This window comes from Trichogramma pretiosum, unplaced genomic scaffold (genome assembly GCF_000599845.2).
Source record: "Trichogramma pretiosum strain Unisexual culture from Peru unplaced genomic scaffold, Tpre_2.0 scaffold61, whole genome shotgun sequence".
Classification (NCBI taxonomy): domain Eukaryota; kingdom Metazoa; phylum Arthropoda; class Insecta; order Hymenoptera; family Trichogrammatidae; genus Trichogramma; species Trichogramma pretiosum.
Window position 1 is genome coordinate 349,144 of NW_019641638.1, and position 27,906 is coordinate 377,049.

At 39.7% G+C, this 27,906-nt stretch overlaps 6 protein-coding genes across 6 annotated transcripts; 4 read left to right on the top strand and 2 right to left on the bottom strand.

Annotated features, from left to right (window-relative positions):
* Positions 1–1,719: 1,719 nt before the first annotated feature.
* LOC106654025 (zinc finger protein 658B-like) lies at positions 1,720–3,804 on the bottom strand. The gene is made up of 3 exons (XM_014373714.2): positions 3,609–3,804; positions 3,420–3,534; positions 1,720–3,346 (listed from the first exon to the last, which is right to left on the bottom strand). Exons 1-3 carry the CDS (start codon positions 3,632–3,634, stop codon positions 1,823–1,825), a joined length of 1,665 nt encoding a protein of 554 aa, XP_014229200.1. The 5' UTR covers positions 3,635–3,804; the 3' UTR covers positions 1,720–1,822.
* A 1,496-nt stretch (positions 3,805–5,300) lies between these two features.
* Positions 5,301–7,154, top strand: LOC106654023 (cold and drought-regulated protein CORA-like). The gene is made up of 3 exons (XM_014373712.2): positions 5,301–5,312; positions 5,733–5,922; positions 6,843–7,154. The coding sequence occupies exons 1-3, from the start codon at positions 5,301–5,303 to the stop codon at positions 7,127–7,129; spliced, it is 489 nt and encodes a 162-aa protein (XP_014229198.1). The 3' UTR covers positions 7,130–7,154.
* A 315-nt stretch (positions 7,155–7,469) lies between these two features.
* LOC106654242 (zinc finger protein 511) lies at positions 7,470–27,504 on the bottom strand. The gene is made up of 4 exons (XM_014374020.2): positions 27,193–27,504; positions 26,921–27,116; positions 26,341–26,806; positions 7,470–7,554 (listed from the first exon to the last, which is right to left on the bottom strand). Exons 1-4 carry the CDS (start codon positions 27,348–27,350, stop codon positions 7,514–7,516), a joined length of 861 nt encoding a protein of 286 aa, XP_014229506.1. The 5' UTR covers positions 27,351–27,504; the 3' UTR covers positions 7,470–7,513.
* LOC106654243 (40S ribosomal protein S12, mitochondrial) lies at positions 8,226–11,913 on the top strand. Its single transcript, XM_014374021.2, has 5 exons — positions 8,226–8,396; positions 8,568–8,615; positions 8,689–8,736; positions 11,385–11,615; positions 11,699–11,913. Exons 1-5 carry the CDS (start codon positions 8,333–8,335, stop codon positions 11,833–11,835), a joined length of 528 nt encoding a protein of 175 aa, XP_014229507.1. The 5' UTR covers positions 8,226–8,332; the 3' UTR covers positions 11,836–11,913.
* On the top strand, positions 16,163–17,186 carry LOC106654244 (general odorant-binding protein 56d-like). Its single transcript, XM_014374022.2, has 6 exons — positions 16,163–16,268; positions 16,356–16,431; positions 16,506–16,594; positions 16,677–16,785; positions 16,871–16,935; positions 17,020–17,186. Exons 1-6 carry the CDS (start codon positions 16,212–16,214, stop codon positions 17,035–17,037), a joined length of 414 nt encoding a protein of 137 aa, XP_014229508.1. The 5' UTR covers positions 16,163–16,211; the 3' UTR covers positions 17,038–17,186.
* Positions 21,216–25,745, top strand: LOC106654241 (uncharacterized protein DDB_G0275275). Its single transcript, XM_014374019.2, has 2 exons — positions 21,216–22,925; positions 24,029–25,745. The coding sequence occupies exon 2, from the start codon at positions 24,030–24,032 to the stop codon at positions 25,251–25,253; it is 1,224 nt and encodes a 407-aa protein (XP_014229505.1). The 5' UTR covers positions 21,216–22,925; position 24,029; the 3' UTR covers positions 25,254–25,745.
* Positions 27,505–27,906: the final 402 nt, after the last annotated feature.

Below are 27,906 nucleotides of genomic sequence, written 5' to 3' on the forward strand. Positions count from 1 at the left end.
AGCCGCCTGTTAAAAACGTATTTATCATCGTACAGTACATACATACACGAGAGCCCGAGACACAAAATTATATTCGCGCGTAATACCCCGCGTATGTATCTATCTACACGTGCAATTGTTAATCTGTTATTATAATGTAACCGCCTCGTATATAATGGGACCGATCGATCTTTAAAATCGAATTCACGACGCTATGGTGTATATGGCGCCCGCAAGTGGAGTATAATGGCCTTTTCTCGGCGCTCCGCACGTGTATAAATGCAAGGCCGATCGATCGATCGAGTAATTTTGCGCGCGGATCGTTGGCGAATTCTCGGCTCCTTTTTTTTGTTTCGGTGTTGTTTCGGCGCAGCGATTAATCTATTGTCCCTTTTTCTCGTTACTTCTCTCGATTGTCAGCTTACGCAAGTCAAATTTAGTTTTATTGGTATAAACACACCCGCGGATAAGAATGACAAAAAAAAAACAAATAATGATAATAAATAAGGGAAGAAAATCGGCAACGGCATAACGATCGTTTAATCTTTGTAAACGCTGCACTGCTGTTCTCAAAGAGACGTTGTAAATATCTTCACCGGACTCGTATCCTTATTTTCTTTTTTTCTTTTTTTGTAGTTTTCTATTTCGAGTAAGTACAACGACGACGACGAGCTGACTTTCGGGCGAGGAATCGAGAGGGGAATAACACTTTAGCCGAGCGATCCAACTGCAGCAGCGGCAATTCGATTCGTGTATACACTACAATTGAGAGCTCCGTCGAGAGAGAGATAAGACGCGTTAACGGCGCCCGAGTGTATTTATTACTCTCGAATCGCTTCGCCGTTTCTGCGAGTGTTACGGCGCTTGTAATAGCCGCTGTTGCTGCTGTGCGCGCACAGTGCAGAGTGCGATGAATTTTAGGGATAATTTACGCGTGCCGCGCGCGAGAGTCGTGTATCAATTATCAATCTTTTCTGAAGCGAAGTGCACTTGCACAACGTAATTGTGCACATACTCACACAACAGGCCTCGCTCGCGAGATCGATGTCTGACACGCATATAATAGCCTATATATGCGCGTTATAATATGTATTAATAATATTCCGATCGAATATCGTATGGCTGTTAATTATCGTTTTTGGAATAAATTGCGATTATATTATATTATGCAAGCCTATCTCTGGTCGACGTGTGTGCGCGAGCGGCTGCAATTTACTTAGATTTTCTCGGGTTATATACGTAATTAGGGTTCGACGTTACTATTCCGACACTATTGTATCTACTTGAAATTTGACTCGAAGTATGAACTGAACTAATTTTTGTGAAAAATAAAAAGTGCATACACTTTGTCCAAAGAATTTTAAAAAATTTTCATTTTGATGATGTTGATTTTAATTTGTGTTATGTACAAATTCTATAGCGTTTTTAACTAATATAAAACCAAAATTTTGAGAAATTATTTAAAAGAAATAAAAAGTGCTAAAATTTACCAATCTTTGTTCATTGAACACAAAGCTGTATTCATTTTAATATTATTTATTTTTGGATTTTTTTCTATCATAATACAATTAAAATTTTATCCATCCAAATTTTTGAAAACAACGGATTTGGGACAAGCATTTTCTACTGACGTACCAATTGGGAGTACTTGGTGAAACTAATATATGAAAACTAAAGATAAAACTGATATTTGCGTAATGTATAAAGAAAAGGTTTTTTCACAGTGACGTCAAAATCGAGTAACAATTTTAAATACTTTATTGTTCTTAACAAAATTCAAAGATATTCGAAAGTTTCATGTAATACAAAACATTCTTAAGCGAGAGCAGAAATCTTAATTACATCAAAATGTCTCGAAACTAATCTCGCATTCGTACGGGTTACTACGATCATGTACTGTCGTCATGTGTTTTTTGAGTTCCCTCTCGTATCCAAACGACGCGCGACAAATACCACATTCGAAGGTTTTCACGCGATCGTGTACCGCTCTCGTGTGATTTTTCAAGGTCTGCTGGTATCCGAACGATTTGTGACAAACGTCGCACTCGAAAGGTTTTATACCCTTGTGTATCGTCATTACGTGATTTTTCAAGGTTTGCTGGTATCCGAATGATTTGTAACAATACTGGCAGTCGTAGACGATGCTCCGATCGTGTACCGCATTCACGTGAATCTCGAGGTGACATCTTTGTGCGTACGTTTTGTGGCATACGTCGCATTCGAAGATTTTGTTCCGGTTGTGTACTTGACTCGTGTGAATTTTGAGCTTATTCTGGGTTTCGAACGTCTTGCGACAAACCTCGCACTCGAAGGGTTTTCTAGGATCGTGCACCGAGTTCACGTGATTTTCCAAGGATTGCTTGTATTTGAACGATTTCTGGCAAATCTGACACTCGAAGGGTTTGACTGGATTATGTACGGAATCGATGTGCTGATTGAGTTTGTCTCTTCGTCCAAATGATTTGTGACAAGTGCCACATTGGAAGGGTTTCTCGTGATCGCGAACTGAATTTTCGTGAGCTTCGATGTAATCATCAACGTATGCTTTTTGATCAATATTATCTTCAATCGATTGCTTTTCATAATAAACCGAGCTCGTGCCTTGGTCGAGATGAGTCTTGAATTTGTTACCATTATGCACAGCATCGACATGTAAATCGAGTAAAAACTGATATTCAAACGATTGGTAACAAATCTCGCATTTGTAAAAGTTATCACTGTCGTGCACGGCGTTGATGTGTTCGTTGAGGTAATCTTTGCAGCTGAACGAACTTGGACAAATCTCACATTCGACTATGTTGCTCGGATTGTGTACCTTGTATATATGTCGTTTGAGTTTATCCTGATATGCGAACGATTTCTGACAAATTTGACACTTTAAGGGTTTCCTTCGATCATACGCTGCACTCGGACGACATCTGATCTTTTTTTTCCGTCCAAATGATTTGTACAATCGAATGCTCTCGTACGATCTAATGATCTCGTGTTTCCTATCGATATGTGCATAGTATGGCTCTTCTTCTTTTTTAATAGCTTTTCGACGCCTTTTACCCTCATAAGACGACTTGGTACGAGATTTCTTTCTAAATTTTCTTACGTCCTCGTATTCGTCGTATTCGTATCGGGGTATTACTTGAAAATAACAGTTATTGTGATAGTCGAAATTTTTCTTTATCAAAACTATCAGCTCTTTTCGATTCCAGTAATTTGTCTGAATTTGGTCGTCTACTTCCTCGATAGGTGGATAATTCTCATAATCGATTTCGTGGACGGTGGTCGACGAAGACGGTGGTTCGGATTTGACATCTTCGCCACCGCAATCAATGAATATTATATCGTCTAACCTTTCTTGAACCTCCCCTATATTCTAAAATTCAAATTAATCATGAGTTTTGGATAGTGAAAAAATTAGAAAACATAATTCAAATCATTTGACTCACCGATGGTTCATAAAGCGGGAATGTTTCATGGTTTTCAGCCTCGCAAGTGTCCATCGAATATAAAATATAATCGTCACCTGGATCCGGCCACGTATCAGTCAACTCTTCCTTCACTCTGAAGCAAAGTCAAACATGATTAAGGAATGATCGCTTTAAAAAATATCGCGACACGAGCAAAAATAGTCATACCCAACTTCGTCCTCTTGGCTCTCCATCGCTCGCTCAATTATCAAACGTATAATTCACTATGCATTTTTTCACTGAGAAAAGTGTTCGAGGTTATATTTCTCGAGCGGCTAACACTGTATTTACCTCGAATTAGCACGAATTTGTAAACACTCGCTTACTGCAGGAATTTAACTTTTGGCTATAGCGACCGAACGCACTGCTCGTATGATAGCGAGTCGAATCCGCGATTTTCGTAGCTTCTTGGCGACACTTTCCCCCTCTACAGTCGTGTACTGCGATATACGATGGCATATGGACACTCGCGCATCATTAAAACTACACCGAAATTAAAATAAAAATTTTATTCACGCAGGTGAAAATGTTCATATCTGTAGATTCAATTTTTATATGTCCTTCGTAGTTGAAAGAGTCACTTTTAAGTGCATCTTATATCCTTGCTCTTAATCCTTGATCGAACAATGCTCTAAACATTTTAAAAATTCCATTATTACTTTTTTCTGCTTGATCTATATGCAATTGCCAATGTTTTAATGATATATCGAGTTGGTTTAGTTATGCGCCTGTAACTTATAAAAAACAATGGTCAAAATTAGAATTCGCGAATGATGAGTTTGATGTTTTAAATTTTCTAATACCAGGCACTTACTGTTTAAAAATTATTGATTATTAATTGATTTTTTATAATTCTTAAGGGTCAATCTTTCGTTACTCCAAATTATCGTTTTTTCTTTCAATCACCGATCTTTATGAACAGGCGATAAGGTAAAAAAAAAAGAAAAATAACGAAATTGACCAAAAATTGATACCTATCGCGCGCCACACGTCGATCGCACACAAGCACACACACACACACACACACACACACACACACACACACACACACACACACACACACACACACACACACAAGCACACACACACACACAAACACACATTACATAAAACATGCATATATGTATCGCCGCCATAAAGGCTTGCCGAGTGTCGATCAATCCGTCCGACGAGAGAGAGACGTCAAGCTCTCGCTCGTGTATAAGCCGATCAATTAGTTTGTCGTGTATACACACACACACACACACATGCCTGTCCGATGCTATAGTACGAGGATAATCGTAACTGCACACATAAAGACACACGTGTGCACACACTTACATATAATACCCGATCGAATCCCCAAAAGGCTCGTCGCGTATAACAGAGGAAATATGCTCGTTGTGTGTGTGTGTGTGTGTGTGTAAAATATTTCTCTCGTGGACATTAGAAAGGATCTTTTATTTTTATATGCTCCTTGTCTCGGCGACGTTATCGCCTATTCTACCTACCTATACCTGTATGCTGTTATTACACACATATACAGAAGGACACAGGGAGGAGCGATAGATAGATCGATCGATCGATCGACCCCGTAACCATATACATTTGAGTGTATATATGTGTGTGTGTGTGTCTATTGCTGCTGCACCACAGGTTGATTGCTGTGGGATTCCGCTGTATTATATGCACACCAAGGCGGGGGCCCCCCAGCTGTCCATATACACAACGACTCGCGCGCGGGGCCTCCTCTGCGCCTATATAAAGCCGATCGGGTCCACGTACGGCTTCATCAGTTTCCACAGTTCGAGGCTCCAGCCACGAGTTTAGATCTTTGCATCTCAGTTTTTGCGCTTCTCTTATAATTTCCAACCCCTCGACATGAAGGCTATCGTGAGTACCGTAGATTGAATTTTATATTGTATATAATATCTGTAGAGGCTGGCCCGCTCGTTCCCAACTTTTGATATAAGGCGACGACTAATGGTCATTCGAAAATGAATTTACCGATTTCTATCAAAGTGACGAATTTCAAACGGCGGGCTCGTCGACGTCGGGCGACGACGATAATTCGATTCCTCGAAACTTGCTTGCTTCCACGACGACCCTTTGACCGATGATCAGCGTCTTGGAATATACGCGCGCGGCTCCCTTCAAACACGAGATCGCTTCTTGCCAGTTATACGCCCTTTCTACCCTCACGATACGTATAGATAAGAGAAAGTGGCAGCTCTGAAACTTCCCCATCGGTATAATAATAAATACAAAATTTTGTTCCCGTACCTCTCTGCGCCTCTGCACGGTATAAAATAGATCTTAATTGCTGTCGTCGCCGCTGTGGCTTCGCCAATTTACGCCGGCGACGAGGACGTCGCAGCCGCCGGCGGTGCCGCTGCCGCTACGGCCGTCGAGGCGAAGAAGCAGGACAAGCGAGGACTCTTAGGTCTCGGCTACGGTGGATATTATCCAGGAGCCGTTGGTTACGCTGGACACGCGGGTCTCGGTGAGTTTTTTTATCGTGTATAGCGAATACAAAATATTCTGTTGTTTTTTACATTTTTATTCGAACAAAAATAGTTGTGTATAAAAAATTACAATTTTTTCTTTTTAAGTACAAAAATATTTATTTACACATTGTGTATACTGTAAAGCACCAAAAATGAACATCGAAGAATCGGCTAATTTATAGACAATCGATCCATCAAAGCCAATCGCCTGTTAAATTGCAATTACACACGCGAGGCGATCGATTTTATCCGCGGCGCATTACGACGCGATACAATGCAAAATCTCATTTTAAATAACTCATTAATTCAGCGCCGGGCCCACCACCACCGCCGCCGTTGAATGATGTATTTCTTTATAATAAAGCCCCCGTCCGACGATTTTCATCGACAAATTGTTAGTAGCTACCATTAATAATAATATCTATATTCCATCTTTCTCGCTCGGCGAAACAATAATCCATTAAGTAGATCCGCACACTCGAAATATCAAAGCCGCGAGAGAGAATGAGATATTACCGCGGCTCGCGCGCGTAAAAAAGGGCGCTGCTCGTTTTTCTCTCGCCATTCCCACGATGATTATTACTACCTTCTTTTTTCCTTATTTTTTTTTCATTTTTATCGCGTAAAAAAAAACAATGGGAGCTCCAGCCCCGCTGACGTCGAGAGAGAGATAAACGAGCGAAAAGCCGCGCGCTCCACCACCCGCATCACCCACCGCGATCGCTTATAATAGTAAAAGTAGGTATATGTATAAGGAGAAAAACTTGCGAGTCGCGCGCGGTTTTATCCATTGCACAATAACGAAGATATATTGGGTGTCGATCGCTCGTTGCATTATACATCGAGATATCGATATCGCACAAAATTGCGCAAAAATTATTACGAATAAATAAATATAAATTGTATATGTACACAGGCTTGGGTCATCTGGGCTCGCCGTACTACTCCGGTCTGCCGTTGGCCGGTCACGCGGCACACTCCTACGCCGGCTACAACGGACACCTGCCCCTGAATTACGGCTACAATCATCAGGCCCTCTACGGGCATCACGCTGGGGCCCTGCGCCTGGCCGGGGCACACCATCACGCGGGCTACAACGGCTACGTCGGCAACGGATTGGGTTACCTGGGCTACAATCACGGCCTGGCCGGCGGTCATCATCTCGGTTACAACAATTATCTCGGCGGACACGGTGTCTGGTAAATAGAGACCACGACGCAATGCGTGCGTGTGTGTGTAACGTTACAACGTCGTTTGACACACATTAATGCAATAATTATAATGTAACTTTAACTTTTGCGCAATTTCGCACTCGTTCGATGTATCTATTTCCATACGATATCTCTTTTTCTCTGTACTATTATACTATGTGTGCGTTAACGACTGCATTTATGAAAATTCACGTCTGATCTGACGGATCTTAGTTCCTTAATTTTGATGCGACTCTGTGGACGATACGATTGACTTTACTTCATTTTTTTCTGTTCATTCGATGTAACATTGGAAAATACTCTGTAATCTATTTGTTTTATTGGAAAAATAAATTTTTTTTCTACTCCTCTCAAACGAAAGCCGAAGGATTTGGTTTTATTCTTCCATGCGAGCCTCGGGTTCCTTTTCCTTTTCGTCTGGAAGCAAAAGAAGAAGATATAAAATTATTTTGTCGTAATTAATGGATACGTTTTGAAAAATTTTAATTATAGTGAGAACAAATGAAACAAAAACAAAATGTACAGTAAATTTTCTGGAATTGAAAAAATCATTTTTAAATATTGAAAGTTTTTTTCCTCAAAATTTTAAATACCATACTTGATGTTTAATACTAAATAAATATAATAAATTGAATAAATAAAAGTCTCCTCTGACGGCAGGTCTTTACGTTTTTTATGTAAAAACCGATTGAAAAAATAATTGTTAGTTTTTTAAAAAGATTAACATGACACTTTCTATTTTCATTGCTTAATAATCAAAATATAATTCTATGTATAAAACTATATATTAAAGGAAAATCCTTATAATTTTTATGAAAAAATGGGCGTCAAAATAGTAAATTAATTCAATCCGTCATCCATATTGAAGTATATTTCATATGTTAAAAATATAAGCATTTGACGTCATAAAATATTATTATTTATTTTAAAACTATTTTTTGTTCAAAACTTTATGGTGTACAACTCAGCGTAAGGTAAGCGTCCCACAAGTGATAAATACGTCGCTATTCTATGCATGGTAAAGCAGATTTCGAGCGAGGGTAATATTTTCGCCTATAGCAGACGAATTCGCCGCCACACCAGTTTCTTTGTCAAAGCGAACATATTAGTGCCGCTTATAATGCCGAGTGAACTTTGTTAAATCGTGAATAAACAGTGTACGTGACATTTGCATGTGAGTGACAATTGTTGAAAGATGAACGTGCTGGCGAAAAGCATCGCGAGCTTCACGAGATCTTGCTTGACGAGGAGCATCGAAGGTTAGCACACATCAAAGAAGTGAAATGGGTTTTGTTTACCACTGCTTAACCTCAAAAACTTGCTTTCATTCAAGCTCTGCATTATATGATTACATGATTATGTGATACTTTTTAATGTTGCACTGTGTGTCTATGTCAAAGAGTAATGTTTATGATGACTTTGTTTTACAGCTCAGCGGCTTGCACCAGTTGCCCCTAGCTATGTTGATGGTTTCGCAGGTAACAATACTTTTGCACATTGTATTTTTTGGTCTTCGACTGTTGATACTCATATTTAAATTAATATTTACAGGTAGCATACTGTCAGCTGCCAAAAAATGTTTGCAGAATCCTATACAAGGTGAATATAACAGAAGTAGATACATATTATAAGAATTACGACTCGCTATTAGCATCAGAGATATTACAAGATGTCTTTACTAGTACAAATTCCATTCTACCGTAGTAATGATCGACTAAGGAGCTTAGTTTAAGATAAAAGTTGTATACCTATGGGAACTTGCTCAGATAAAAGATTAACGATAATATTTTTGTCATTGACTAACATTGTATCAAACAGTAAAGTCACTAAGCATCGGTGTTTGTATTACTGTTTATTACATATTCACAAAAATAATATGTTAAAGTGGTCATGAGACCCCTAATGATACTAACATCGAGCATATCTTGTCAACATTATCTATTAAAATACCAAAAGGGAAAGTTCATCGACTAGCAATAAAAATATGATAGGACTCCTCGTTAGAGTTGACATCAGATAAACTAAACTTGCACTTGCTTTTGATACGTGTATACACGCGTCATTCGATTCCGGCTTCCGTGCTAATGGTATAAGATCATTAGCACGTCGATGCAACTGCTTCCGGTGCTCATATCGTCAGCTGAGATTAGAGTATCATCGTAATTCCGTGTAATTGTCGCGCTAACAGGCCCGAAATATAGTATCGTCGACGTTCGTACACGAAGCAGACAACTCGTTTTCGTAACGGCCCGTCAAATGTTGCATCTTTTTTTATTTGAAACAAAATATCGAAGCGTCGTTATAAAAGTAATGTAATATCGCGTGACACATGTGCTGCCGTGAACAATGGCGAATTTTATATCCATTAAAAATCGTCGGGAAATTCCCGGAACTATTCTCGATTTTAGAAAAAAAGAAAGAGGTCTCGTAACACATGTGTGCTTTCTTAAAGCTTTACAGTATACATACGGCTACTGACCCATTTTTAAGAATGTATATCGACCAATGAGTTTTGCGAGCGTGTGTGTACGTCTGTGTTACATCGCTCGATCCGCTCGGACAAAAGGGTATATGCTAAAATCCGATGAAGAGCCGGGTAAAAGTATGCACGAAGTTTCCGAAAAAAACTTTTGGGAGGTCTCGTATTTCTCGGTGTTAGCGATACTCATCTGTACTTTTTCGCGCGCATAAGGCAAAAAGGGTGTGAATCCGTTGAAAAGGGCCGTAAGTGAGAAAAACGCCGTCGTCGTCGTCGTGGACATTTAACGCATCGGGGACTAATGGATTAGGACGGAAAAAGACAACTGCTGCGCCAATGATTGAATGAAAATAGGCAATAGCCCTTCGATCAAAAAAAAAAGAAGAGAAGAGAAAGAAAGAAAGAGAGTAAGAAAGGGTCGAGGTATTACATTGTATTGTGTACGTACGGCTGGACGGCGAAACGAAATATAATGTCAGTCCGAATTTGTGAGCGACGAGAGAGTGAGATGACCATTTCGTGAAAGACGGCTTGCGTTGTGTATCCAAATGGAAATGTGTCCATTTGACCGGCGGTCAGTCGGCGCAATATTATTATTCTTCGCCTTTTTCATTACGATCGCGCGCACGACGACGCAAACAGCTGTCACACACAGTGGAACCGGACTCACACCCACGCACGTGTGCGAGCCGCAATAATAAATGCAGTTCTCTCGGTGCGCATTTGATGCAAATTAATGATGGGAGATTTCGTTGGGGGGGGCAAGAGTGAAAATCGGTTAGCTCGCGATAACAAATATTTTATATATATCTCGGAAGAGGAAAGAATTTCGGGCGACGAAGCAGAATAAAATGTCGTCAATGAGAGAGCAATAACAATCGAAGAACGACGCGAGCCTTGCATAATCCTTTCGCGCGAGCGTGTCGAGCTCTTTTAAGACGAAGAAGAAGGAAAAAAATCCTTATTCTTACGTACACGTAACATATTGGAGGACGGGGCGTTTCTCGCACACAAGGTAATTCGAAGTAGTGTCGAGTGAAATATCCAGGCAATATTATTATGTATTAGGTGTGAAAAATTCTTACGCTTCAAAGGGTTTTTTCAACAAATACATTGGAAATAAGCAAAGAAAGAAAGAAAAAGAAAGAGAAAGAGATGAAAAAAGTTGAGTCAGCTTTTCATAAAAGTTAAAATTTTAATCGGAAGATCGAAGGAGACGAATATAGGCGGCTTGTGTGCCTTCGTACGATATGTACAAGGGGCTGAGCGCGATCACTTGAAACTCGGTTTTTTTTTCTCAAGAATTCGCGTTACATATTATAGGTGATTCATCAAGGTGTTGTTTGGCGTTCGTGTCGCGCCATAGTCGCGGCAATCGAAGGTATTACAACGCACGAAAACTCGAGTTTATTATAACACGCATAATCGATGATCGCTCATTGACGCGAGTTAAGGTTTTTTCTCGGCTTCGCGATGCATTACAATATATGCATAGACGCCCGATCTATGGGAAAAAAGTGCGTCGCCGAGGCTGCTCTCTCTGTGTATTGTAGTCTTAGAATAGCAAAAGAATACTATACGCCACATTCGAGTCTTTAAAAGTCGTCGATCGATCGCGACGCGCGCAATTCGCTAATCGTCGTTATTACACCTTGTAAGCGAAGCGCGTCGATGTTATTCTCACGCTCGACGCGAGCGATTACATCGTATCGCCAAATTTTTCTCCGATAACGAACGTTAATGAGAATTTTCCGCTCTACCGCTACAGGTCTGCAACCGGCTCGTCTCGCCAACGACATGTCCCGCCTGATCAGGATGCACCGGCTCGGGCCGCTGATGAAGAAGCGCAAGTGCACGAATCCGTTCAACGGCCAGCCCTTCGCCAAGGGCGTCGTGATCAAGTGCTTGACCAAGAAGCCCAAGAAGCCCAACTCGGCGAATCGCAAGTGCGTCATCGTGCGACTGTCGACCGGCCGAGAGATGACCGCCTACGTGCCAGGTCGGTATAGATCGAAGCGGAAGATTTATCCTTTGATTTCGTATACGAATTTCATCTATATATATTTATTTTTTATACAACAGGCATCGGACACAATTTGCAAGAGCACAATATCGTGCTGTGCCGGGTGGGCAGATGCAAGGACGTACCCGGAGTCAAGATCAAGTGCGTGCGAGGCAAGTACGATCTGCCGCACGTAGCCAAGCGCACCACCGCCTGAGGAGAGAAGCGACCCAATCGAATATAATTGTAAATCTCGCCTCTCGCCCCACACACACGCACGCCTTTATTGTAATTTTGTAAAGTGAAATTGTTGATAAATAAATTTGTTAGATTTACCGAAAAAAGCAGTAAAACTCTAATCTCCGCTTTTGATTTCAATGCAAATTAATGCCCCCCGCGCCCGTCGCGCTGCTGGGTTATCGTCGTCGAAAAATCACGATTCACGCAAGCCGCTCCCGCTGTTTTACGAGGTTTTTCTCGGGAAATCTCTATAAATCACACACTCGAGAGAGAAATCTACGCGCGTTACAGGCGCGGTTGCGTCAATTCGTACGTATTAACAAAAATATGTGTATAGGCGGACGAAAAAAAAGCTTTTAAAAGTCACATCTAATTACACTCTATCTTTTCAATCGGGTTAAAAGCCTGGTGAATGCCCGAGAGGCTGAGATTCTGTGCTGTCTCCTTAAGTACATACATCTATTCGCTTTCGTTTGTTAGAAAAGTCGTAAAAATCTCGGATGTAGGAGGCGGATGCACAGGCTAGCGACGATGTCATATGTATATGAGCGCATCCATGAGGCCGCAGCACAGCACAGAGCTCCGCGGGTGTCCCCAACTGTGTATAATATATACAGTTCGAAGAAAAATCAAAGTCCACACACCGCCTATAGCGCAGTTTTTCGTTGCTCCATTTATAAAGCGAGTTATTTGTTTCTCTCTCACGGCTTGTCGATCGCAATCAACGACACTTCGGTTTTGACCATTCGTTACTTGAGGGGGGCTGGACCGAATTGATCGACGAATCCATATATATATATCTAAAAATCCGAACGCTGCGCGTACACTTACGTATTATAATGGAAAATCTTGCATATAACAGTGTGCGCACACCCTCTTAACATACATTACATATTTAGGTCAACGGAGCACACGCGAGTGTCTCTTCTATCGAAGCTTTGAGCCAAGCCGAGAGAGAGAAGGAAAGAGTGCGTATAGCAGCATTGTATCGACGCGGGGGCGAGGACACACGCTGCGACGCGTGCCCCGAGCAAAAGGGTTATAACGCGGCGTTTCGGCAATTATCGTGGCGCATCTGCGCTTTCCGCACAATAATAATACCACGATGAAAAGGACGTCGTCGTGCTCTCGGTGCGCCGCGCCGCGTGAGAGACCAGACTCGCCCTCGTACACTCGTACTTTTGACGATGAAGCCATCTGACACGCTGACCGATATATATCGCGAGATTTTTCCATATAATGGTGGTATAGTCACCCTTTTTTGGTAATAACTGCTGCTGTATGCGTAAAAGGGCAACACGGTTTTCGGCGAAAGACGCGCGATTTTGCGACTGGACGCGCGCGTCCGAATCCGCGCGTGTAATACCTAATAATAATAGTTATATATTATTTGCCGCGTTCGAAAATCCGATCTTCTTTCTTACTGCGCTTTTGCCTTGGTATCTTGTGTATACACATTTCTGAAGATAAAATGTACGGAAGGTGGCAGTCGAGCTGTTGTGTCGAGACACGGTGTTGATTCGAATTCGGGCAACGTCGAGGAGTGGACGACTATGTTCTTTATGAGTGTGAATTATGACGTATCTTCGATAGATGGGCTTCAATAATTAATCATTCTTTTTATCGTTCATTTTTACATGGTTTCAAAGGTATTATGACACCTTTGTATATCACGTATGTTGACGAAAACAGTTCGACTAGAATTCGTGTTTATTTGAATTCATTTTAAAACGAATGTCAGGTAGTCGCGGTTAATACCTGTTCGTTCGTTTCATTCACAATTTTACATTGGAGGTAGCAAGAGATAAGAATTCATCTCGCGTGTGAATTAGCATGCTTAGCGATCGATCATAATAGAAATTTTCAGAGTCATTGAAGTGGAGAAATGATAACATTAATAATGTGAAAGGATTAACGCATAAGTGAGTAATGTATGACATAAAAATGACGTAATTATGATATTTATTAATATCACATCTCATGGGATTAGTTAACCTTGACACCTTAGATTTGATTTTCACTTCATAACAATCATAATAAATAAATTTGAATAAGAAGTACTTAAGATAATATTCATCACACATTTTCTGTAGAAATTTATTTTTTATTTTCACTTCATGTTCTACACTTCATTTCTTACCTTCATTTAAATTTGCTGCTAGTTTCAAATACAATCAAATCATTTCATGTACGAGCGATCAAAAATATTCATTGTCACTCGTCAAAGTGTTCAATCACGCGTTTGACAATCGTCAACTCGCATCTAGGCCTATCGCAGACCTCGTAAGCACCCAGAAGTATCTTATAATTTTTAGACGGGTCACCAATGTCCGCAGCTCGATTGGCGGCAAGCCACTTGCGTACGTGTTCGTACGCGTATTCGGGCTCCGTCTCCAATCGACACGCCTTGAAATCGAACGAGTGCATCTGCTTCAGCTGGCTCGCGTCCTCGTAGATGACGTCGAGTTTGGTGGGCCCCGTGAGCGGCGTCTGCAGCAGCAGGTGACCCTGGCCGTTTCGCAAGCCGCCCAAAGAAAAGATCCTGTAGTCCTGCTCGGCCGGGCTCGTGAGGTTCATCTCGTCGAAATTCACTCGGCAGGGATCCAGCGGCACGGACGGCAGCAGCTCGCAGGCCGCTGTGGGCCAGATCTCGTTCGACGAATCGATCAGATCGGCGCAGCGGGCGCAACAGATCGACGTTTCGAAGACGTTGAGATTCTCCAGATCGTCGAGCGGACTCGCGCTGCCGCTGCCGGGATCGGCGGATGCGAAATTTATCGCGACCGCCGCGACGAAACAATAATTTACCGCACTGGCGCGCATTACGCACGAATTACCCGAGATCGAAAAAAAAAAAATCGAAGCAGGGATATAGACACGCGCGCGCGAGTCGTGTGCTTTCGAAAGTGAGAGTTTGTGCTCGCGCGCCGAAAGGCGTACTCGATGAAATGTGTAACTTTTACGAGTGAGGCTCGCTCGTATATATAATCTTCACGCCATCGCGGTACGAATTGGATGGGATACACTTGACGCGCGTATACTTCTTCCGGCCTATAATAGTTAATTACGTCGGCACTTGTAGTATATTGAGGCTAACCATCTTGTAAGATGGGGAGGGATTTGACGGATTTTTCCTTGTTATCTTTTGTTTCTTTGCTTTTTGCGCATTTTGTCGATGAACTAAGTACGCGAGTAATCCATGTGCAAATATCTTTCAACGAGATAATTAAAGCTCTCAAATTCTGAATTTCTAAAAGTATACATTTCATCGAGTGTTACGATATTTTTCATAAATAATGATAGTAGTAAATGAGGAATCATTCATTTATGAAAAGCAATTTTTTGATGTATTTGATGTATTTCATTTCGATTTGATCGTATAAGGCCCGTATTTATATCATAGGATTGTTTACATTTTTTGAAAATATTGAGCGTGATAGCAATATGCGTAGCAGTAACAATTAATCTGTAACAATTTATTCAGTCTAAATTTTACATTTTAATTTTACCTTTACGCGCCCGAAATATCGATTCATTCATTAAAATCATTTCAGTAGTGGACGCTGTACCCTTTTAAATTGACAGGCGAGGCCTAGATGCAGGATCATTTTTTATTTAAAACCGCGATTGTTTCGCGAAAAATTATTTTATTATACGTAATTGAATCGGAGCATCTAAACGATGATTTTTCATATTCAATCGTAATATAATTAGTTTGATTATTGTACACCGAAAGAAAAACATGGGCTCAGGCCGAACTTGAACCTACGACACTTTGCCTTTAGCCGGAAATTGCACTGAAATGATCTAAATGAATTGATAAATTTTACAATAATGATGAACCATTATGGAATACTATAAAATCTCCGATTTTATTGCGACGTAGGTCGAAATGATATTCAAATAAAGAGCAAACCTATCCAGTTGATTTTATAAATTTGAGCGTTCAAGAGTCACGAGTAAAGTAAGCGAATAGTTTTTAGCCGTCATGTTTTGCACTCAAATAATCCGCTGTTTCAACGGTGATTCAAATGACTAACAAAATATCGTTTGTTTATTCGCATTTTTTCATTTTTTTCGAAACCTAAAATTTCTTCGCGTGCATACGAAATAATACGCTTTATCCGAACGATTGTGGAAATCGTCAATTTTAATCTTTGTGGATTTGTATAATTTCTAAGTCAATGTTTGCCATTATCGTGCCGTGCGACGGCGTATAGAGCCGCATATCCGTTCTCGAGGCCTGCGCACGGAGCTCTCTGCTACTCACTCATTAAACTCGCCGTCGCGAGGCGAACAATCGCGGATATATAAAGAAACGGAGTTACATTTGTTTTTTCATTGTTTCACAAGATGTATCTTATCGTCGGTTTGGTGCTAGTTTCGTGTATTCTTCACGTCCACGCGAACGTATATATCGTAGTTTCAAAAAAAAGGATCGTTCGCGATCTCCGAGCATCGAACATTTTTTAACGACAATTTTTCTTAAATTTTTAGGAAGTTCCGATGGAAATTAAGAACTTGGTCGCGGGAATACGCGAAAAGTGCCACAGGGAGACCGGAGTCGATATCGGTACGAGCTCGAATTTTTTAACACCAAACATTTTTCACTTTAAATATTCATTGTTTTTTTTTCTTCTCACCCAGAACACGTGGATAGAACAGTCGAGGGATACTTTCACGAGAGCGAGGTGCTGGGATGTTATTTCTCCTGCATTCTCAACTCGTTCGATCTGGTAAACAATCGATCGATTATCCGAAAAATCGTTAGCGACTAGGTGTAATTTTCAAAATTATGTTTTTTTTTTTTTTTGACAGTTGGACCACGATGGTCACATTGACTTCGACAAGTTGGTCGTCAGATTGAAAGGAACCGATTCGTTCAGGGAGCACGGCATGGAGATGGTAGCCGCCTGCCGTGGAACAAGTGAGCCAATTATATGCGTTATTTTAGCGATTCATGCACGTGAACAAAATTTTTCGTTATCGCTCTTTTTCTTTTTCAAATACAGCGGGAAAGAACCCTTGCGACTCGGCGTTCAAAGTCTTCCAGTGTTTCCAGAAAACCAATCCAGCGGTGAGAGAAAAAGCATCAGCCACATTTTCTTTTTCTTTTTTAATAATTGAATTAACTGAACGCGCGCGTGAATTATTGTTTCAGAAATACTTCGTGATTTGAGCGGGCTGCTGCTAAACGCACCGCAGTAGAAACGACGACGAGATATGTATAGGCATCGCAACGAGAAGCGTCTTGAATTACCCACACACATTTTTCTCTCCTCTGTACTTTCAACGCTCATCGAACAATTAAAAAATTACCAACATTGATGATCGATTCCACTGATTTATCCGCAATTTATTCCGTGCGGCACTGCCCGTATTACGTATAAATGCGACGCATTTTTCGGCAACGCCTCCCGCGTTCGTACCGCCACACGCTGCGTTCGAAAGTTAAGTGCGCGCCTATATCCTACACGGCTGATCGGGAGTTGTAAATCACTGCGCGATGTGTGACCGCGCTCTTGTGGATGAGCCGATGTTTTTTCTCTAATTAACAGTACTCTCGGTGTTTTCCGACGTATGGTAAGTATTGTATGTATTTAATTCCAAAATCACAGCGAGGCATTTTGGAAAAAAACTAAGCACCCAATCTCGACGAATCGAGGCGTGCTCGGCCGGGTCGATTGAATTATAAATTTCTCGGTAGCCATATATATAAATAGAGTCGCGCATGGTTTTAAGGCAGTCAGGCTTAAGACGCGCGTGTCGGAATTGTTTTGAATCTATAGCAGGTAATCAAAGCCAAGGTAAATACAAAAAATAGAGTTTTACTTTTATATACCGTGTGCTTCAAAAGCTGCTGTGGTTGTATGTGTATAGGTAAACGCGTGCTCCATTGATATATTCCTTTTACCTTACTTCTTTTTTTTCGTTGTCGCGTGTTGTCGTTGATTCCGATCGCAGCTCGCGGGGTGCATTTGTACAAACGCGTGTAATGGGCAACGATTACCGTAGAATGTATTTGTAAAAATATGTAGATCATCGGGGCTTCTTCTTCAACGGATTCCAACAAAGAATATATATACGAATTGGGCCTCTCGCGTCTTTCAATATAACGCATAAGTGCCCACCGACGGGTCTTTCGTCGACAATGCGATGTGTGGCAGTAAGGTAACTCTTTTTGCTTAAGAGATTAAACGTGCGTACATAACGCGCGCATAGCTGCGAAATATATATATTATATATATCGAGAGAGGGCTCAAGTGGCCGACGCTGTTTCATTATATACACGAGAAAAGCGCAATTGTCATCGATGTGCCCTTTCTCCGCTCTCCATTGTGCTGCGCAGGCACTGCGACGCTTTTTCGAGGCGCTCGATTGGGCAAGAGAGATGTAAATTGCTTGCGGAAATGCGGAAATCGTTTTGCCTATTTTTCGAGGCTACATTTTTTTCTTTCCTTCTTCCTCGTTCGTTGTGTACACATTTATATATACGTGTCCCTAAACTCTCTCTCTCTCTCTCTATTTTTCTCCGCGTTGTGTCCGTCGATGATGATCTCTTACGCGTTTTTAACCCAAGTCTCCCTGGAATGCGTCGCAGCAGCAGCAGCAGCTTACAATGAGTTGTCGCCGGCTACCGGATTCATGGTAAACTAGCTCTAACGATACGTACGAAAGTCGAAACGGCTTGAAATTTATGCGTGCTGAACAGACACACGCACACTCCTTTTTTTTCCTCAAAAAATAATCACGCACCAGTTCCCGCAATCACTGTCAACTCGATCAATTTTTTTTTCGGGACATTTCGTTGCGCGCGTATCGACCGCTTCGTACAATGTCGTTCATTGTATCCGTCAAAAAAAAAAAAAAAAAAAAAAAAATTGAAGGAAAAGACTCATAATCGTCATCGTAATTGTAACCTATATCATAATCGCTTATTGGTATTGTCGACATAACGCATGCATGACAGTCTGTTTTGTGTCGTGATTTTTTACGACTCTTCCGGGAAAATAGTGGCGATTCGAGATCGATCGGAAGTGATTTATTTTTTTCTTCGTGCTAACTATGGACACAGGAGTCGAAATCCCATAAACACACAGATTGAGACCGTAGTAAAACAATAAAAAAAAATGTAAATTCGGTAGCTAGCTGCTCAATGGCTTAAGAATTTCACACCTTTTTCATTCTAACGTAATACATGACATGTAGTTCCGAGAATTACGAATATCCGAGCTGTCTTATGCTCACCGATCAAGAAATATCATATTCGATGCCTCTAATGTTGCAAGATTTTAGTTGACAGAGCAGAGTACCATCGACGATTAATTTTTATTCGGCGCAATGATACTTTGGTGCACCGTTCAATATGATGCTATTTCGACGCTGTAATAAAAAAAATTTATATCATAACTCGGCTGAAGATTGCATTCAACGAAGACAATTTAAAACTCAACAAGCTTCAAACTTCAAATAATTGATTCGCATCTCTAAACAGGCGCACATTTGTAAAAAATTTGTTCCGATTATTCGCTATCCTTTTTTGAAAAAAGTAATCTAAATTAATAACTCCTTGCCCTACTTGTTTTTTTTTTTCAAATTCAGCGATAACAATATTTAGAAAAAGGTTTAACAATTCATCTGAACGAGTTTTATAACATTTCTCGCGCACAGCTCTTTAGAAATGCGAATTGAACTCTTTGCGATTTAAAGCGTGTAAAGTTTAAAATTTTTTTCGTTAAATGCAGTCTTCAGCCGAGTAATTATGATACTAATTTTGTTATTATACGAAGCGCCGAAGTAGCTAGCATAGTGTCGAATAAAAATTAAATTGGCACGATGCTGCTCTACTATGTCAACTATAGCATGCTGCTGCTAGGAGGAATTTTTATATAGATCAAAAAATTACTGCTGCAGGCGCCGAGTAGTCTGTCTCCAGAGTTATAGTGTACAGTAAGCTATTGTGGGCGTGTACTAGCTGGCCGATGACCAAGCAATCAAAAAACAAATTCTACATATGAGATGCTGCAGAGTGGGGGGCGCGAGTTCGACACGCTTGACCCCTCCAAGCATTGAAAATACATGAATCGTCAAATAATATGATCTCTCTATAAGATAAATAGTGGGGGATTGGGTCGTATGGCTAAAAAAAAATTGGACTGATTATTTATTAGAGTGTAATTTCATAGGTGATACTACTTATTACATAATTGTCATACTCATTGTATTACGTCCGGGAAAGAATTATTTCATTCAAATTTAAAAAAAAAATTCAACCCCTTTTTTTTTCATCAATCATAATGATTAATTAAAAAAATTCGAAGGTGTTGAAACGGTAGTAGGTGTTAATCGGTAAAAAGATCTTCTTAATATGACAAAACTTAATATTATTTTTGTTTAAATGTATAGTACTATAATGACAAACTATTGTGTGTACTAATGATCTATCAAAAAAATTAATCTCAACACAGGGTTCGTATTACCACAATTTTTTAATATATTAAGATCCGATTCAATTTTTATAATTAATGGTTTTTGAATGACTTGCAATACATAGGCTGTGGAAACTGAATCTATTGTCATGATCTCTTTAAATTAAGATCAATCATCTGTGGGACACTTAAGCGCTTACAAACCGGAAGCTACTCAATTAATTAGGATTGAATTAGGTTTATAGATTTATTTGAGATGCAAAAGTACATTTTTTTGAGATATCATTATCGAATTATTGTATTATTTTGTATTATTTAGTATTTTTACCGAGATCTCAACGCAGAACAAAAAAGGCCCAGGCACGTGTAAATAGCGACTGAGCGATAACAAACACTTGTCGTAGGGCTTTCTTTTTCAGTGCACGAATATCAACAAAATAATGCGTGTACATGAAAAAAAAACAAAGTCAACTAGCCTCGCTAAAAATGTGCAAACGTATTCGTGTATATGTCGATGTGAGCGTACGCGATGTATGTTTGCGCGTGCTTTAATCGCAGAAAAAAGGGCTTACAATCGATGAAAAAATGTGTGCGTGGATTGGTATTTGAATTAGTGTTTCCGATAGTCTAGAAAGTACATTTGTTTGAAATTTTCTCAACTTTTTGTCATATCTGCCTAACGTTTCAAAAAATTGAAAAAATTTTTCTCGTATGTTTCATCGAGTCTCAATGACAAACTTATGAAAACTTGCACAGAACATAAGCTGCGTCAAAGTTTAGAAAATCTGAAAACCACGTAAAAATTTTTACGCAGGTGCTGTGCCGAAAAACGCCTTTCGGGCACTTTTTGGATAAATAATTATTTGTAGCTTTTTAACTATGAGTTTTATGGTGTACTCTATGATATTGGTTTTTTGTATACAAAATTTATAACATTACGAAAGTAATTTTCACTATGTAACGTAGTAAAATTGGTTATAGCATATAAAATTCTCATAATCATATATCGATGCTATTAAGGAAGACTAGCACGTTCACATTTAAAAATGTATAGAAACGTACAAATGTATAGGATTTTCAGATAATACTTTTCCACATGTCGTTACCATGGCCATGTATGCCTATAGGCTCATATACAATCATTCATTAAATCAATCATCATTTGCATTTTAAAGTTTTCAAATCTCCGATTATTACACGAGTCACGAGATCTTTGTTGCGCGTGCAGATTATCATATATTTATCTCGACCGCTGTTGTGATTTTTTTTCATTTTTCACGGCACATTTCATTTCAGAATTTTGTTATTTCTTATCAATTTGGTTTCATTATAATGGATTTTAAGAAAATCCCCTTTGACAATTAAATCTTTATAATTAGCCTTTATAATACGTACATAATTTGGACGGCTGATTAGATCGATTAAGGTATTGATGGATGATTTTTTTTTTAGGATTAATAATGAGCTATTAATCATAGCATAATGAAGGTAACAGCCAGTACCTGCATTTTCAACCGATGTAAGTAACGATTGGTCTAGGCGTTGAGGGGTTTTCGTATGCATTGGAAGATCCCACAAGAAACGAAGTGTATTTCTATGTATGTTGACCCGCTGAATCCGAATTTTCAACTCTCACCTCGCTCAGATATCAGGTCAATGCGTATAGCTCAGACTGACGCTTCTATATATCATGCATATAACACAATTTTTCACTAATAATATCTACAATTCTATTGGTCGGATGAAGACGAATAAAAAAAGGAAATTTTTGTCTTTTTGTGTACAATAAAATGAAAAAAAATTGTTTTGGTAAAAATTCAATTGTTTAGAAGTTATAAACAATCAATTTGTTTTTAACAAATTACTCGACCATCTGAGCGAGGTGAGAGTTGAAGATTCGGATTCAGAGGGTTCGTTTGTTGTGCGACCTTCCAATGTGCATACAAACCCCTCAGCGCCTAGACTAGAATGGAAAATGTTGGAAAATGTGTAGATGACGACTGTACACAGACTTACCAATTAACTATCCTCATAATCATCCTGGGTAATAATTTGATTCAATTAGTCATAAGCGCTATCTTTCAAGCCTAGCTTTATTATTATACATTCTCGGCAGATGTTTTCTTATCTATTGTCTTAACATGATTGAAATGCAATGATGTCATCGCAGAGGCACTATTAAAATTTCATTGTAACATTCATAATTCGCTGGCAATGTAGATACAATGTCACTAATACCAAGTGAAAGCTACAGCTATATACACGTTGCGCGCGTCTAATTGTTTCACTGTGTTAGTGTTGTTTTGGTTACGCCTCCCGGTTTGCCCCTACTCCACTGCTCTACAATTTCCAAACTTTCGGTCAAAACTTTAAGTACATGCGGACTAGACGAAAATCCATCAGTCCCCTCTCGGCCTCCACTCGAGCCAGACCCAATGCAGATGTTACCGAACTGTGAAGTCGTGAATACGAGCTGTATACATTTTAGTTGTATAGGTACATTCGAACGTGCGTGTAAATTTACGAGGTGAAACCCAAAAGTTGTTTAGTGAAAATTCAAGTTCAGTGCACTCGTTCGCGCGAGCTTCGAAACGTTTTAGGATTTTCAATTAAACAGTTCATCGTAACACAATCTAAGGTTTGTATTTTTACTATTTTTGACAATTTTTTGAAATTTTTCCAATTTTCAACGAGAACATACGCGCGAGCGGTAATGTTTATTTGTATTATGATTTTGACCAAGTTACTCTTGCTACACCATTTTACACGGTCTTCACGCACAATAATATTTCATATTAAGTAGTTAAGGGCTAACAGGGGGCTTAATTATTTATCATTTTTCAATTACAGTACTAGGCTATAAAAGTGAAAAAAAATGTTTTTTTTTTCAATAACACAAATGATAACCCTTTTCAATAGCCCATTTGAAAGTATTTTGTCAAGTTAGATACTTAGAAACAATTGAGTACGTAAATAATGAGGGTATTGGTGCTCAACGCAAGCTTTACGCATATCTAAGCTACCTGTCGTAGAAATCCAAAAGCAAGCATTAATCGATGGTAGCCCAAGTGGTTTCATTTTGTTCGATAGCCAATTGGCCATGGTCGCAACCAAAAGCTAGCCATAAGATGAATTGTAGCTCCTTGTACATATAGCAAAGTGAAATTAATTTATGGAAAATGATAAAAAATGAATACTAAATTCTAGAAAATTGTACACAAGAGTAGCTACAATTCATCTTATGGCTAGCTTTTGGTTGCGATTATGGCCAATTGGCTATCGAACAAAATGAAACCACTTAGGTTACCATCGATTAATGCTTGTTCTTGGATTTCTACGACAGGTAGCTTAGATATGCGTATAGCTTGCGTTGAGGACCAATAACTTCATTATTATTGTACGCAATTGTTTCTATGTATCTAACTTGACAAAATACTTTCAAATAGGCTATTGGAAAAGGTTATCATTTGTGTTATTGAAAAAAAACATTTTTTTTACTTTTACAGCTTAGTACTGTAATTGAAAAATGATAAATAATTAAGCCCCCTGTTAGCCCTTAAATTAATTTCAAAATCAATTCTTATAAAACGCGTTAAATATTCGTTCATCTTCGCCGGTCAAACACAAATGATACCGATTAGATTCCTTAGTCGTAAAAATGTCAATCGTAACCACGTGCCTTAATCGAGTATTAAACGTTCCAATTAGACCACATCATAAATATAATCTTGTGCATTACAGAATGGAAACGTCAAAGAAGAGCCCGGTAATGGCCGTGAGCTCGAGCAACAACGTCCCGGTGATCAGCAGCAGCTGCAACAGCAGCGCCCTGACTCTCTTTCCGAATATACACATTCCGCTGTGGACGAAGAACGCCACCCCCGATCCGGTGGACCTGTCGCACAGGTACCACCACCACTCGCAAGACTATCATCCGCCGAGTCCGCCCGCGTCGTCGGCCTACACCAACTACGTCGCCGGGTTGCCGCCGGGCTCGTCGAGTATGCAGGCCTTGTCGAGCTACGGTACTCATCCGTACGGTCGATCCTCGAGCTGCAGTCCGGGCAGCAGTCCTGGTAGTCTGAGTCCGCCACTACATCACTACGCGCCGCCGCCGCCGCCGGCCCACTGGCAGCCGCCGATCAGCTTCCTCGACTCGCTGCCGACGCCCAAGTTTCGACCGTCGGTGATAAGCGTCGAAGACGAGGTGAAAAGGTTGAGGAGCCATCGGCACTCGTTTCATCCGTACTCGACCGCGCCGATGCAGAGCTTGTACGCGAACCAGGTGAGTCCGGAATCGGTTGCGTTCCCTCGATTTTCGTTCCCGTCGAAACCAGCGGCGATAACTAAGCCGTTGTTGGCCTCGACGGCAGCGGCGGCGGCAGACGTAGCCCCTGCCTCGTCGCCGCAGGTGCGACCGTTCAAAGCCATCGCCAAGGACCCGATGTCGCTGGTGATGAACTCGACGTTATTATTCGACCAGCACACGCATCAGGAATTCTTGGAGTTCCGCGAAAAGTCCCTCGCGAAGATAAAGAGGACGGGAGACAACTCGAAGATGAGTCGATCGGGCAGCAGTAGCAGCAGCGGTAATGGGGGTGACCACAACAACAACAACAACAACAACAACAGTCAGTCGGCGGAGGTGACGAGCAACAACGAGAGCAAGATCGAGGAGAGAGACGCGACCTATCTCGAGAAGAGGAAGAAGAACAACGAGGCGGCGAAAAAATCGCGAGACGCCCGCAAGATGAGAGAGGACGAGCTGGCCATCTGGGCGGAATTCATGAAGCTGCAGAACGTCCGACTGATGAACAGGGTGGCGTTTCTCGAGGAAGCCCTCGGCCAGATGCAGATGACGGTGCAGCAGCAGGCGCAACAGTTGCTCAGGCTGCAGCGACGAGAGAGTCCGGTTCGCGTCAAGTCGTCGTCGTTGTTGTCGCCGCCGATCGAGCCCGTGGCATAGGAGACGGTATATCGTCGTTTTTTTTTAATGGTAGTAGTTTAAAATACACTTTGTAAATATAACACTGATATATCAAGACTTTAAAAATCAACGAATGCGATGGCGTGATAGATTCATTGCTCGTTGTTTTTTTTTTTAATCGTAATAGTTTAAAAGACACTTTGTAAATGTGCCCCGGATATATCGTCAAATACATATCCGTAGTATTAAAAAAGAGAGAGACAGAGAGAGAACAAAAAGTCTGGTGATTTTAACGAAAGTACAATGTACTATAGGTTTTGTAGTTCCGATTTCTCTACGTAAAATACCAAAATTTTTATTTTTAGCGTTATTTTTTATATGGTGTGTTTGCATAGTTACATATTGTCGCAAATGTTAATTTAACGGGATAGTTTCGAGTTTTTTAAATTTTTCATCGCTGTAATATTGTAAATTTGATTGTATTTTTTATATGGTGTGTTTTCATAGTAACATATTGTCGCAAATGTTAAAAATTTAAAAAACTCGAAACTATCCCGTTAAATAAAACTTTTCATCGCTGTAATATTGTAAATTTGATTGTATTTTATAAATGGTGTGTTTTCATAGTAACATATTGTCGTAAATGTTTATTTCACGTGATAATTTAGAGTTTTTAAAATTTTTCATCGCTGTAATATTGTAAATTTGGTTGTATTTTTTATATGGTGTGTTTTCATAGTTACATATTGTCGCAAATGTTAATTTAACGGGATAGTTTCGAGTTTTTTAAATGTTTCATCGCTGTAATTTTGGAGATTTATTTTTTTAAATGTTGCAATTTTTCTATTATAATTGCAGCCGTTAGCTCATAACAATATTTAGAAAATCAATCCGGCGGTAGGAAACTCATATTCATGTAAATAGTATAATTAATAAGCATCGATTGTTATAAAGTAAGTAAAAAACGAAATTTTTGTAATAAAATAATAAAATACAGTCATACGCTTAAAATATATATCTCTTGCCTAATTCTATATTTGAACCCACCAAAAATATCTTCTATTCGCTTCCAATTTCATAATAAATAATTTTTTTTAATACATATTTTATCATTTGTTATAAATACCTTGAATACTGGGTAAGGTTTCAGCCAAATCCATGAGACTCTCCGACTCCAAAACATCTTTCGTTCCTTCTTTATTGTTCGTTAACTTCTTAGCGTACATATTTTGCTGCACGGATCTCGGAATGAATCCCGTGAACGGTTTCTTGGGTTCTTCATTCTTGATCGGTGAACTATCGTCGGGTTGACCTATAGGTTGCACCGAAAAATTTCTATTCGAAAAAGTGCGAGATTTGTTCGTTACGATTGGTCCCGGCTTATGACTATGACCCTCGCTTTTCTTGCTTTGATGCTTCGAGTCGGACTTATCCTTTTTCTTCGCCGCTTTATCGGCATCCGGTTTTTTCTCCTTGTGATCGAATTCTTCGAATCTGTATGTGGCGGGAAATTGATGATCGTTTCTGCAATGATCTTTGCGCAGGGCAGGAGTGAAAAATACATCTTTGCATTCGGATAAGTAACATCTATACTGAAAAAATAAATATAAACGGTAATAGAAAATTATTAATATGTTTTTATAAATCTAGTATTGAAGAAATAACGAATTAATTTCTAAGTGTAATTCATACGAATAGGTACATACCATTGGTTTTTTTTCAGCTTGAACTTGAAAGAAACTGTCGTGATTTTCTTGAATATGCAAGTCCAGTAGATGACTCGATGGTCTGCTTTTGTTGCACGTGCTACACTTGTAGTGATGAAGCTCGCTATAATGTAACTCGAAATCCAATAGATTTTTAAACTCCTTCGAACACACATTGCAAGGGAACGTTCTCACGCTGTAAATAATAAAAGAGCAATAATTCAGTGAATAGGTTAGGTTTAATTGTATAGTTTAACAAAAGGATAAATTACACTTTGTGCAAAAATTCTTCGTTGTCCTCGGCCACGACTCCTTTTCTCGCAAAAACTTTGCACTTATCGTGCGTCTCGTTAAAAAACGGATCATTGACCGGCCTCGTACCAACTCCGAGTTTGGTAATTAAATCAACGAACTCTTTATGATTTTCCATGTTTATGTCACTCGTAGCTGTGTTGACTCACGGATTACTGTGAAAATTCGAAAAAACCTGTAACACTTTCTCCACTGGGCGAATAATTACTTTCTCTGATTGAATTCGAAATAATCAAAACTTTTCAGAAGGTTACATACTTTGTATGTGTTAGATTAAGAGCTATACTGCCACAGGTGCGATAAAATGTAAACATGTACAACCAGAGCCATCTAACGAGTTTTGCTGGTAGTTACGTTCAAGAAATCTTCTATACCGACGGTTGCACGAAATTTTATGCCGATTTAAATTTTTAGGCCAATCTTATTTATATTTATATAGTAGTTAAAAAAATGATTCAAGAATTACCAAAATAAATCATAAATTACAAAAGTTTTTCAAATTTCAGAAATCGAGTATAACTTGTTATTCCAAGATATTAAACAAAGTGTACTATTTCGAAGCAAAAATACGTAAACGAAGTACTAACGATTGGGCCGCGCTCAAAGTCGCAACTCATGAAGTGTAAAAGAAAATAGGATTAAGAGAAAAGGGCGAAAAAGAACTGAATAAAAAA

Coding starts and splice junctions, on each gene's coding strand:
- LOC106654025 (XM_014373714.2), bottom strand. CDS start 3,634: ATGGAGAGCCAAGAGGACGAAGTTGG. Junction 3,535..3,608: donor AGCCAAGAGGACGAAGTTGG/GTATGACTATTT, acceptor ACTTTGCTTCAG/AGTGAAGGAAGAGTTGACTG. Junction 3,347..3,419: donor TCCCGCTTTATGAACCATCG/GTGAGTCAAATG, acceptor TTTGAATTTTAG/AATATAGGGGAGGTTCAAGA.
- LOC106654023 (XM_014373712.2), top strand. Junction 5,923..6,842: donor CGCTGGACACGCGGGTCTCG/GTGAGTTTTTTT, acceptor ATATGTACACAG/GCTTGGGTCATCTGGGCTCG.
- LOC106654243 (XM_014374021.2), top strand. CDS start 8,333: ATGAACGTGCTGGCGAAAAGCATCGCGAGCTTCACGAGATCTTGCTTG. Junction 8,737..11,384: donor TTTGCAGAATCCTATACAAG/GTGAATATAACA, acceptor CTACCGCTACAG/GTCTGCAACCGGCTCGTCTC. Junction 11,616..11,698: donor GATGACCGCCTACGTGCCAG/GTCGGTATAGAT, acceptor TTTATACAACAG/GCATCGGACACAATTTGCAA.
- LOC106654244 (XM_014374022.2), top strand. CDS start 16,212: ATGTATCTTATCGTCGGTTTGGTGCTAGTTTCGTGTATTCTTCACGTC. Junction 16,595..16,676: donor TTCTCAACTCGTTCGATCTG/GTAAACAATCGA, acceptor TTTTTTTGACAG/TTGGACCACGATGGTCACAT. Junction 16,786..16,870: donor AGCCGCCTGCCGTGGAACAA/GTGAGCCAATTA, acceptor TTTCAAATACAG/CGGGAAAGAACCCTTGCGAC.
- LOC106654241 (XM_014374019.2), top strand. CDS start 24,030: ATGGAAACGTCAAAGAAGAGCCCGGTAATGGCCGTGAGCTCGAGCAAC.
- LOC106654242 (XM_014374020.2), bottom strand. CDS start 27,350: ATGGAAAATCATAAAGAGTTCGTTGATTTAATTACCAAACTCGGAGTT. Junction 26,807..26,920: donor AAGCTGAAAAAAAACCAATG/GTATGTACCTAT, acceptor TTATTTTTTCAG/TATAGATGTTACTTATCCGA. Junction 7,555..26,340: donor AACCTTACCCAGTATTCAAG/GTATTTATAACA, acceptor TTTTGCTTCCAG/ACGAAAAGGAAAAGGAACCC.